This window comes from Drosophila ficusphila, unplaced genomic scaffold, assembly GCF_018152265.1.
Source record: "Drosophila ficusphila isolate 14025-0441.05 unplaced genomic scaffold, ASM1815226v1 contig_607, whole genome shotgun sequence".
NCBI lineage: Eukaryota > Metazoa > Arthropoda > Insecta > Diptera > Drosophilidae > Drosophila > Drosophila ficusphila.
The window spans coordinates 3,441,194-3,454,165 of record NW_025064537.1 but is presented as its reverse complement, the minus strand read 5'-3'; the positions used below and the strand labels follow the sequence as shown (position 1 = coordinate 3,454,165).

At 42.3% G+C, this 12,972-nt stretch overlaps 1 protein-coding gene across 12 annotated transcripts in view; it reads left to right on the top strand.

Moving 5' to 3' along the window:
* Nucleotides 1-12,972, top strand: part of LOC108094378 (protein madd-4) — a 61,538-nt gene that overhangs the window by 12,350 nt on the left and 36,216 nt on the right. For all 12 annotated transcript variants that reach the window (XM_017194933.2, XM_017194932.2, XM_017194931.2 and 9 more), the window contains exons 4-6: nt 10,808-10,918; nt 10,990-11,318; nt 12,608-12,782. In XM_017194933.2, the coding sequence (XP_017050422.1) occupies nt 10,808-10,918; nt 10,990-11,318; nt 12,608-12,782 (615 nt within the window). The remainder of the gene's footprint in view (nt 1-10,807; nt 10,919-10,989; nt 11,319-12,607; nt 12,783-12,972) is intronic.

Sequence of the window (12,972 nt, the reverse complement as noted above, 5' to 3'; positions counted from 1 at the left end):
TCGAACCAAATAATTTTGAACGCAATTCCACACTCGCACAGATTAATTGCTTTTAATAGAAAAGCTCATTTCAGGATTATGTTTGATTTCTGCCCATTGATTTGCCGATTTTATCTGCGATATTTGTTTTGCCATTGGTCAGTTCGTTAAATATGTAAACGATTCTTCTATACGCGTATTTCAATTACACTCGTTGTGGGGGATATTTCACCGAAAACTCGTTTTGGGAAACATTTACGTTTGGGTTTTATGTGTTCGACGGTTTTTAATGAGAACAGTCCTCTTTATTTGCTCTCTCTGCATACAAAAGCTCGGTTTAATTGTTTTAAAATGTCGGTCTGGGTGAGTGTGAGTTCGATCTGGAGCCAATTGCTTTTGGTCTTATTTGTTCATTACACATGTCCATAATTTATGACTGATGTACTTTCTGCGAATGAAAAAATCGAACCTTGTAAAACGATGTGAGCCGATGATAAATATTTAAATATCTGAGGAGTGATGTTTGTTGTAAAACTGTTAAATTGGCGGAATAAAATTAGAAAACCGTCTTCCTAGGCTTTACTAAATGTCGTCTTATTCTTGGAGCAAATGTGCATGTAGTTATACATACATATACATACACATATAAGGTAACTTTTTCATCTTTATTAAAATTTTTGTCGTTAATCAGAAGTCTTTTATTTATATTTTTCTACAAAGTGTCATATTGTTTTTAGTAAATATACATTAGGGGAATAGGAACTACACCTACGATTGATATCTGAAAATTCCGAAGTTATACAACACTATTAAAGGCTCGAAATCTCGAATCCGCATTGCGGCTTCTCGTGATCTTTTTACGCATGAAGCATTACGGCACCATAATCCATGCAGATGGGAGGGGGGATTGCTTGGTATTAATCATCGCAGGACCGCCTGCACAACTCGCAAATCCTGTCAGCCACTTGGGCCACCAAATGTCCTGTCTGTTTTCGCAGGCGCAAATGTGCGCGTGTAGGTGGTAGTCCGTACACTGAAAGAATAAAATTAAAGATGTTATTACCTGATGCACCTCAAACGTGCTAACGGGTTGTAGAATTACGTGGTTCTTTATTTATATACAGAAATAATGTTGTTATACAACATATTTATTATTAAGCAAACATTTAAAAACTGCCTTAATTTAAAACACGATTAAACTCACATAAAAATGAATTTTTTGAATTTGAATTTTTGTGGTATTATAACTGATCTCCTTGAAAAAGTTACAAAAAATGAGTTAATCTTTTCTTTAGTGTTTCATTTTCCTGTGCATATGCGTGTGAGGTCCACTGCGCGTGTGTGTATGTGAACCTGCTGGGCCGTAATAATTGTTTGGCCAAGGGCTCAGCGTCGGAGAGTTCGTGTTGGAATGTCACGTGATTAGCCCCACCTGCAGCAGGATGTGGGCGAAAAGGGGCGGTTGGGGGAGGAGGTAATAACGTTCAGCGGTGTATATGAAATTATGCGGAAGTTGTTGCATATTTAAGTGGGCACGCGTGAATAGCTGTTGAAAAGTTTATAATCACAAATTTGTGTGACCGTTTTGCAAGCGTTTATGGTTTGGGTAATAAGAGCTAAAACTTCTCGCAAAGTTTTGAGTTCATAAAGTCTTGAAGGCGCAGGAAGAGAAACTTGTATTAATCGTCCATATTAAGAGCGTTTAGTATCTTGTACATTTTAAACTAATTACATACATACTTTTCTTAACCTTAGAAAAGGAAGGAAATTTGAACGTCTTTAATTTGAAGGTTATCCCTTAAATTCAGTTAGCTAGTTGGCAAATACGTTTTGTTTCTTATTGGAAGAATCATTCACTTTAAAATAATTTTATAATAATTCTATAATTCCTATGATTCCTTAGATCATTTTATATATTTTAAAAAGCTGTGTTATCTTAACATCATATTCTTTACATACTAGGATATGTCTTTGTATGACTGGTTCAGTCCTCCGAGGGCCACAGAAATCCAACAAAAACTGCTTATAAATGATAAATTAATTTGGAAGCATTGTAGCTGAAATTGAAATGCATAACTGAGTTCTTTTTGTTTACTCATTTGGTTAGCGCACAAAAACTTTGAGTAATTGAACCAGAAAGTCGAAAGCAAAATGCCAGAAAGAGGGAAGTCAAAGGAAAACTGTGGCCGACTGTGGCACACAGTCATAATGGAATACATAAGACGCTGACTTCTCCGCTTCATCTTCGTTTTTCATGCCCCAAACTCCGACTTTGGATAGTAACAAAGTCAAATGCAACTATTATTGGCATGCTGCTGGGGGAAGTTTGTTGGAGGGAAGTCGAAGTCGAAGTGGAAGAGGCGAACTGAACTCCGTATAACAATTGCTAATGTACGAAATATTTCATGATTTCAGCGGTTTTTTCCGGGCTCAGTCCCAAGTTCGCTGCTTCTTCCAACTTCGTTCTTTCTTATTATTCTTGTACTTTCTGTAGCTTTTGCTGAATCCTACATTCCTTTATTCATTCCGTGCTATTCAACTCGGTTTTCCCTCCCTTTATTTCAGTTCGGTTTGGTTTGTTGTCCTCTACAAACACACTTTTCCAACATACACCCTCTCGCCATGGCAATGGGCACGTTAAAGTGGAGCGATTTTGTTCTGCGGCATTGTTATGTGTTTGATGGCCCCAAGAAGCGGGGAGGGGCTGAATTTGGGGGAGGGGGTGGAAATGGAGCGGCGATGCATTCAATTGGTTGGCTTCATGCGCTACCGAAAGTTGAATTAGTTTAACTTTTTGGGATCAAGTAGAGCACGGCCACAAAATGTCATTTACTTCAGTTTTTATTTGTCTCAGCCATGTTCAGTTTTTGTTTAATTGCAATTTTTAGATGTTTAAACCAGTTTATACAAAAAATATTGGAAATGCATTCGTAGTAAAACTTGTTCCAAAATCTGCCAATAATATTTTTTAAATTTATTTATATATTTTTATATTGCAAATATTTATTTCCGTATAATTAAACTTGTTTCTTCAAATTGAGTTTTAAATTAATTAAAAAAATTAATCAAGTTTTAATGTATTATTACAAGAACGATTGTTATACTCCACACTTTTTGCGGTAGGTGACAAGCGAAAAAGCTACAAATTAATGATTTACTTGTTCATATAGTTTTGAGCACCACTCCATGGTTTTATTTTTGCCAAAATCAAAGCTCCTTTCGTCCTCATAACAACAATGGTCTTGCCGTCGATATATAAACCTTATTTACCAGCATAAAACTAGAGTACTATACGAGTATGTACAGAGCCAAGAGTCGAGAGCCGAGCAGAAAGAAAAAGCCAGTAATGAGAGTTGTCCATTTGTGGTAATTAATTTTAATGTTGGGCAGGCGACGCTGCCAATTTCGAGAAAACCAGAAAACAATGTCAATGGACATTTGGCGTCACATTTGTGCGGAGCATCAATGGTAAACCAGCTACAAAGGCAACAAAAAACAACAACGGAGGGGAAAACCAACGAGCCCGCAGCCAAGAATTGAAATTAGAAATGGCAGCCATCCAATTTCAGACGGAAAGTCAGCCACGGAAATCTCTTTTTGGACATTGTCCCGGATTATTTTCGTAGGACCGGTGTGTTAGGTAATTAGTTCCAGTCCTGTGACTCCAAACACCTGCACTTGCCCCTGTTTTCAGCTCCTGTTTAAGCTCAAGCCCGTAAATAAATTATGGCAAATTTAATCACCTCAGAAAGGCGAAGTGGCGTTGTGATTTAACTTCGCCTTCGCTTTGCCCTTTTCGACGAATCATTCCGCCAGGATTTAATCTTTGAATCAATTTGTCGAAGAGGGCGAGCGAAAGGTTCCAGTTCCTGCGCAAAGGGTTATTTGTGGGGTGTGACGTGAAAGGCTTTTTGTTGTGAATGGGGGCGGGTGGCAACCTCGCTCCACTTTCCCCGGCCCCTTCCTTTGGGGTCTTTGTGCAGGGTTGCCGTTGTTCGCCTGCTCCTCGAGTGGATTTATTGTTACGTGTAGCAAATATTTTTTCCTGCTCCTTTGCATAGTTTTTGCCTCCTTTAAGTACGTATCTTTTTATTTTGCCCGTTCATTTTTTTCGGGAAATCTGCTTACTTCTCCTACGGCTGCAATTTGACTTTGGTCCCAAGGCTTTCGGCTTGCGTGTGCCGTTGGCCCCAACTGTTTGCCATGTTGTCTGTATGTTCGGTAGGTACGTTTGTCCTGGCCGATATTTGTTTGTCAGCCATTGTTTGCGAGTTTGTCTTCTTGTGAGCCGGCGTGTTAATGGGCAGGCGTAGTTGACAAGTTTTTGCGGTGAGTGTTTTCCAAGAGTGCTTCAAGAAGTTGGAGAGCCGGAGTCGGAGAGCTGTACCATTTGCAGACATGATTAATGGCATCGGTGAGTGGTCGAGTTGTCAGGCGGGTTGTGGGTTGTGGACGGGGTGGAAGAGTAGTCGAGATGCGGCTTCTATTTCACAAACAGATGGGCAACTTGGAACGGTACAATAGCACTTGCCAGCTTTCATTTATGCTAAAAATATTTCTGTTTTCCATTACTATGCTGAAGAAACCAAACGGGACACTGGAGTGTCGAGTGCCTCGACCGTCAGATATTTACTACATTTCAATATCCTAGCTCTAATGGTTTTTTGAGATCTTGATGTTACTACAAATATTTTAAAGGGTTGCGAGTACTTTATTCCACTTATCATATGTTTTTTTACAAATACAGTACACTCCATTATGACTTACGGGATTCAAATTGAATACATTTAAAACTGTAAATTTTAAAGTATAAAAAGTGGATTGTCCTACCTAGAAAATAAACACAGTATTGTTCTCAGGAGGTTACTAAGTATTTCTGAATCGTTCCGGCTAATGTAAAGGATATTATTTAGCTTTAAAAAAAGTATTTCAAAATTTATAAATAGTACAAATCAAACGTATATAGTTATATTTTAAAATGCGCCACAATGGATTACTCAGTGTTTCAGCAAAATTTCGAGGACTCAGTTCGCTCACTATCTCCACCACTTTCCCGCTTGGCATTTCCGCGAGCAATTAATAAATGGAAATGGTCTACATGAAAACTCAATTTCACGAAGTTGCACTCTGCCCATAATTTGTGGGGCGGTGTGTGCTGAAATGGAGGCCCGGAAGGGGGAATGGTCGTGCCATTTTCCACTTCAAATGGTCGACTTTTGCGCAAATATCACGTACTGACTCCATAAGGAAAAACCGTTCCGGAATTCCGTTTCGCTTCCGCTGTCCTTTGCTCTCCCATCCGATCCTTAATCTCGGATAGCCCCTCTTTTTATCGCACTGTTTGAGCGTGTAGAACAGGCATAACATTTGTAGCGCTCTCGTGTAATCCTGTGTCTGTGCCTCTGGTTCCTTTCTGGCTATATGGTTATCCTGGCTATCTGGCGACAGCACTCAACGCCCCTCTTGCCGTTGTTAACCCTGTGGCGGGTCCATTTCGGCACTCCCACTCACCCCAGCAACTCCTTTGACGGGTTAACATTCGGCATGTCGTGCATTTTATTTCAATTTCATTTCGATACCGTTTCGAGTTAATGACTTTCCGACATGCAAAGCATCAGAGGCCCCGGGAAAAGAAAAGTTGCTCCTGCAGGACTGTGTGCATGTTTTCCATAACCCATCAAGTCATCGATGATATTTATCGACAAAGTTTTTGGCACATATCAATACTTTTGTTTCTCTTTTTTATTTACTTAGTTTGGTTTTTGTTTTCGATTTTATTTGGGCTTTCACATGTTTTTAACTGCAGTCAAGCAAAGTTTTTGGCTTTTTTATACTTCTCTTTATGGATTAACTTTTAGCAATGATTTATTTTGAGTGATCCATAAAAGCAAAAATTTAAATAATTTTTGTAACATTTGTAATTCAATTTTCATCATATTCTTAAAAAGAAAATGGGTTTTTATATATATTGGATAATATTATTATTTTCAAACAAACAATTAGACACTTTATACATAGCTTAACTGTATTAGATAAAGTGGTTAGTAAGCTTTCATGAATAAATATACCACCAACAGCGTCAGAATGAAACTCAAAGTTTCTAAAAACGAATTTAAATCTGTATGCTTATGTTTTATTTTTTGAAGTGCGGGGCAAAATCCCTATGATCCCATCCGTTGAAAATGCACTGCGTTGGTGGATTTCCAGCAACCCAATTCAAGAGGAGCCAAGCAAACCCGCCTGCAGTGGCCAGCGGAAAGTTGGAGGTCAAAGCGAAGCCATACGGAGTCGGGAGTCGAGACATATAAAGCCGGAAACAGTTAACGACGGCTAAGCCCTTGGCCACTTACAGCCGTTAAATGGCATTACAGAAGGAGACGGGCAGAGTTGGTCTTCCCTCTCTTTCTCTCGCTCTCTCTATATCTGAACTACGTCATTGGGCTTTTTTTACCCAGGGTTTGAGTTTTATTTTCGGAGGGATGTGGCCCGCGACACTTGACCTTTGCTTCCACATGCGTTAAGTGTTGCCATCGAAAATTAATGACAAAGTAATGTCAGTCAAACGGATAGACAAGCCCGGGAAATCGGACAGGTTAGACAGGCCCCCGAAGTCGGAAGACTCAGAACTCAGAGCTCAGAGCTCAGAACTCAGAACTCAGAACTCAGAACAGGGCGGAAGCAGGCCGGAGCGGAACCATCAATTCCGAGACCCAAAAGCCCTGAACTCAGATCCCAGAACCCAGTTCATCCATCCAACCATCCAACCATCCATCCATCCATCCATCTATCCCTTGTCATGTCAACGTCTCGGTTGCTGCTCTAACTGTAACTGTAACTGTAACTGTAAATGTAAATGTAACGGGAGCTGGAGCTGCTGTGGCCATAGCGACACCGACTTGACTCCGTCCCAGCCATTATATCAGCCATAAGCCCCGCCCCCGGGGTTCCGCCTCCCGCTTTGTGGCAGCAACCTGTGCAACCTTCGCATACGGAAATTTTAGCTCATTGACGTTTGCGCCGCCTGTCGCTGTCGCTTTGAATAAATAACTGACGTGGCGCTACAGACACATTATCCAACGAGGGTTCGCTCATATATCCTGGCACTCCATCCCCCCATTCCCCTCCTCCGATTCCCCAGGAACAGAAACAGAAACAATACAATCAGCCGCCGGAGCAGCGTTTACCTGAACAAGACCCCCGACTCAAGCGACTCCCCTCGTCGTCTTTGACAGTCTAATCGTCTGTTGTTCGACCCAATCCCACTTCCACTCCCCCTCTCACTTCCAATCCCGCTTCGGTTTTCGGCATTCGGCATTCGGCGGCAGCATCCTGGAGGGATGTGCTCCGTGCAACCCCGACCTAACCAACCGTGCCCCAGTGTTTATGCAAAAATGCTTACCTTCTCTTCCCCTCTGATGTACTGACTCTGTCTTCGGAAATAGACTTGGCAACTCGACTTGGCTGTCTTTTCTGCCCTGACAACTGACTGGCACAGTGGGCTCTGAATTAAGTGGGGGAGATGAGATCAACGGAGAGTTTTTGTATTTCATAGGTTTCCGTAGTTGATTAGGATAATTTGCTTCCACGCTCTGTGTAGGAAACACCAACAATTTGTTGTGTGCCAAGTGCTAAAGGGTTTGTTAGATCTAAAAATGCTTCACAGGTTGTCGGCATTTATTTTATTTGAATTTCAGTTCGACTTGCTCTTTTTACTTGTAAAAATTATATTATTTTTGAAAACCTCACCATGCTGATATTAAACTTACAAAATCCTCTATTGACTTACCGTTGTTTGATCGATTTCACTGGATTCTAATGAAATATGATTACCAAATGAATTGTGAAGGCGGTTGGATATCGCACAGCACGGGACCTGAATACTTTCTTTTTTATAATCCAAACGTTAGCTCGCCGGGAAGCGCTGACCTTTTTTAGTCCATCAACCATGTCCACTTTTTTACTCATATACTCGTTCGTTAAAGGAGGGCATATAGGAAGGACATTCGGGCAACGCCGTTCCTCCCTTAAGACCATAAATTCGTCACTTTCGCACCACTGTGCACATTAACTAACTACCAACAATGACTTCCTGCCGCGACCCGAGGAAACCCGTAGAAGCTGACATTTGACGGGTTCCCGAGAAACGTGAGCCGGGGGATGGAAGGGCAGGAGTGAGTTATTGAAACTGTTTCAACTCATAAATAAATAATTACCGGAATCGCAAAATGCCTGGGCACAGAGTGTTCTGGCCTGTCCAATACTGTTTGCTAATGTTTTTCCTACCGCACACTCACTTAAATACCCGGCTTTCCGTCCGGGGAAGGGAGGGTATTTACCTGACGGCGTTGTAAGCGAGGCAGGTCTTCGGTGGGACGGTTATTTGTTTTTCTAATGTTTGTACAAGGGTCGCCTAGGCTTGAACATTTCCATTAGGGGCACACACACACTCCGGAGACTCCTGACCAGTGGCAACACTTGCAACGTGGTAATAGATACTTAAATAGTAATTTAGTAGCTTTTCCTAACCGCATGGATGGACATATGAGATTTCACGCCGATTTCCCTGGCTTTGCTTTGTTCCTCCTCTTTGTGCAGGCTTTCGTTTTATTGCTCCGCACTTGCTTTATCGGACATTCCATCTTGTTGGCTCTACACATCCTTCGCCACTTATTCCGTTCCATCCGCACTGCAATCAAACGAAAGTGTGGAAAAGCGGAGAAAGTTCGGAGGGGGCTTGGCTTTTCTTTGGGTCAGGTCATGTTTCATGCAGGAGACAATCTACATGGCGTGAGCTTCCGTTCCATTCCGTTCCGGAAGGCCAACCATCTCCTCCCCTTCCTCCTTCCTCCTCCCTCTTTTCCCCATTCCACTGGCCACACACACTCGCTGCGATTTGTTGTGGCTGTTGACTCGCCTTTGCATTGGCTCCGGTCCATTTGGCGCTGATTTGCCTTTAAGATTGCCCCCCGGCCACCTCGATGCCTACGGTTTATCGCTCTTCGTCGGACTGACTGAGTTCAGAGGGCTCAGACCTTGGATTAGACAGAAAGTTGTTAAGCCGACTAGTTGTTAGCCGATTCCATTATTGTACGTGTTTTAGGTGAGTGTTGCCTTCGGGCTGAAAGCAGATATGGCAGATATGCGGCAGCGATTAAGCGAACACCGATGATAACTTTGGCCTACCAAATGGTCTCGGTTGCCCTGGGGCATTTCGATGTTGAGCGAGGATTCATGGACTCTAGGGAAACTTCCTGATGCAAAGGTGGACCTCCCTCGGCTGTTTATAGTATAAAAAAAGATAACTTTCATCGATAAAGAAAGCTATTCATTTTTGGTAGTTTAAAACGCTGTTGCCAACAGAAGCATGTTCCTTCCGCCAAATTTATGATACAACGCATGTATTACTACAAAATGTGATATATTATTGTTCAATTTTTAGTAAGTTCAAATAAGGTCACATTTTATCAGTACTGCTTAGTTGTCGTTAAAGAGAAAGAGTCTACTTCTGTTCTCGAACTCTCACACACTTGCTAAGTGGAAGCAATCCAGTCCGAGATTGCGTGTATATCCATACATAGTTGAGTAGTTTTCGGTAAATTGAAGCACGTGGACATATCGCGACACGCCATAAACCAGTGGTAACAGCAGGAGCAGACAACGTGGGTTAGGAAAACCCCACCAAAAGCTATTCTTCTTCTTCTGGAACCCTTGACACGACTTTACTGTGGGAAAAGTGCTTAAATTGACTGTGTTGTTTTGTTTGTTCTTAGATTAGGAAATCTTCACCTACATAAAGTAGTTCTTGTTGAACAGTTTAACTTCAGATCGGACAAATGGCTTGATATATTTATTTTTTCCTAGAATCTTAAAAGTTACAAGTAGCAGTCTAAGTAACACTTCTTTTGATATAAAATTGAAGGTAACGTGAATTCAGTTACTTGTGAGCGCCACTTTTAAGGTTTTTATATTTTCATTTTCTCATGGCTTAACTGCTTTTTGCAAAATTTTGATTATCTTCTGAAAGTAATTTCAAAATAATTTTATTTATTTGTAAGCTTTACATAAAGCAAAGCAATTCATTTTGCTTATCCGCCATTCTGGTTCTAAGGTCTGATCGAAGTAAGACTTATGCTTAATCTAATAGATACTTTTTGTTTGGATTTGATTAGTCAAACTTCCACTGTGCGATTCCAAGACTGCTTTCAACTCCTGGCCTTCTATATGTGCGAGTATATAGACGTGATGCGTGTCTCAGGGTTAATGTGCCTTCGATATGAAAAGCAGGAAAACCAAAGCCAGGAAGCCGAAATGCAAATTGTTAACGTGACTAACAGGAACGGCGCGTGCGAGAGAAAACAATTTATATCAATGGAGAGAGCTCGCCCTGTGGCTTCAACCCAAATGTCAAATATGTGACATACTTTGCATCGCGTTATTGGGCTCAAGTTGGCATTACGCCACGTGGTTGATAGTTTTGTAAGTGGCTCTGATGGAGTGGCTATTAGGAGGGGAATTCATTGGCGGATCCTGTTGTTTGTGCAGAAGCTTTTGGAACAAGTGGCTTAAACTACCAATTTCGAGGAACAAAACACGTTCTGACTGATTTCAATAAGTTAAAATACTCGAAATTAGAATTTCTTTATTATACATTTATAGGATTAAGATGCAGGTTAATAAGTGTTTGTAAGTATTTTATATTCAATATCGTATTATATTCACAATAACAAGGGGTTTGGAGGGTGGTTTAGTGTTAGTACACAAATTTTTGGTGGTCATGTTATTCAAAATAATATTTTTTCGACTTAATTGTAATTTATATAATTTTCAGACCACTCTCTGCCTGTTGGATACACGGGCCGCCTGGGCGAAGAAGCTGAATGCGAGTCAAGCATTCGACGACACATGGAACACGGCATCCGACCTAGAAAATGAACTGGAGGTAAGTGGCCTGGGCCTTTTATTCGGCTCAGCACGGCTCACTAAACCACTGGTGCCACTGCCCATTTGCAGCAACAGAAGCGGGCGAAGGGCCAGAACGCAGGAGGCGGAGGCGGAGGAGGAGGAGGTGGACCTGGTCAGTGGTCGTCCTGGTCGGACTGGTCGACCTGCTCGCGCACCTGCGACGGGGGCATCATGCAACAGATGCGGAGGTGCGGCAACCCTGGCAGCTGCCGCGGCGAGAGCGCCCGCTATCGCATCTGCAACATGCAGCCATGTCCGGAGCAGCAGGACTTCCGCTCCAGCCAGTGCGCCGCCTACAACGACGTCCCCTACGACGGCACCCTGTACAAGTGGACCCCCCACTACGACTACGTGGAGCCCTGCGCCCTCACTTGCAGGTGAGTGTGGGGGGTGTGAGGGGGTGGTTACCCTGCCAGGGAGGAGCACTCTCAAAAACCAGGACTTCGTATTTCAAGCGGGATTTGCTGGGCCAACGCTTAAATGCACGTTTAGAATTTAGTAAATCGTTATTACACCGTTCATATTTATATATGTACATGTATGATTTTTATGTACAGAATTATTTTAAATGTTATTTGCGTTTTAAAAAGGCATGTATTTATAAATCATCTGAGGAACTCAAGGCAGGGCCATCAAGCATTTCAATTCATGTTCAAAAAGGTTCTTTAAAATGTTTTGAAATATAAAGTTGTGTTTCAGTGAAGACAGATATATATTTGTATAGAACCTTTAAATCAGAGAATAATTTAAGCCAACTGTAGTTGGAAGTATATATTTTCTCCGAGTGCTGCTTGTTGCATGGAGCAATCGTGGACACACCTAATCGGAGTTCGCTGCAGCTGGTCCAGTCGGATATGCGCTCATTATTCATCATGCCTTCCGTTCGGCCAGACATGCGGTGTTGCTCCAAGTGGCTTCCATTTGCGTCCTGTGGCTGGGTGGTGCTGATTCCTGTTCCGGTGCCCCGTCCTGTGACAATAAAAAAGCTGTTTGTCCCTCCCGCTTTCCCCCTTTGCGGTTCAAATTAGTGGCTGCCGTGTTTGGGATAAGGATTCTGCGGTTTCCAGTTCTGCGGTTAATCCATTTGGGTTCTTTGCTAAGCGTTTTTCTTTTTTCCGCACACATATGCGGGCAAAATAAATCATTTGCTAAGCTTTAAATTTCTGCAATTTAGTTGCAAATGCAAAGGGGAGAGAACTCTCCACAGAGGAAAGCAATTTGTAAGTGGATACCAAGAAGGGGGAATTGCTTGGGGAAGTGATTCGTAGGGAAACGTCCGGGAAGACTCAATTTGTCCGTGGTTGTATGAAAAAGAATACACTTAACTCTGGGAGATTGCTTAGATTAGGTGCAGCTACTTGATTAACGTACTCAACGAAAATGATTAAGTTTAAGCTACATTTTTAGGTATTTACTTAAAATCCTCAAGCGCATATACTTTCTTAGTTTTTAAAGCGTACTCTTTACTTTAATATTCTTTAATATTTAATGGTGATTTGAAATACCCAAAACATTTAAGTTGTCATACACATAATCAGAATACCTGCCAAGCGAGCTCTTTGAAATCGTCCTTTCCGTCAGCCTTCACCAATCAGGCTCTGCGGGAGACGCCTTCTCCATTGAATCCGTGAATAAGCCTGATGCAAAAGATATTCTCCATCCGCAGGGGCCATCCGGCGCATCTCGTCGAGGACATTTCCCGGGAGACGGGAGGCGGGAACCCGGAGGAGGCGGAGCACTACGACGAGCAGAGCGTCATCGTGCAGCTGTCGGCGAGGGTCCAGGACGGCACCCGCTGTCGCTCCGGCAGCCTGGACATGTGCATCCAAGGAAAATGTCAGGTGAGTCCCATTTAGGCGGGATCGGGGTGGATACTTTCCTGCCCACTTCCTTCCTGTTCGCGCCGTCCCTTCCACTCCAACTGCTCCCCATTGGCGGGGCGAAATAAGATAAATTACGTCCACAATTTGGAAAGTGTGGGTGTGTGGGACATCGGAAAAACCCGGAGAGACAAAAACAAAGGCTACTCTC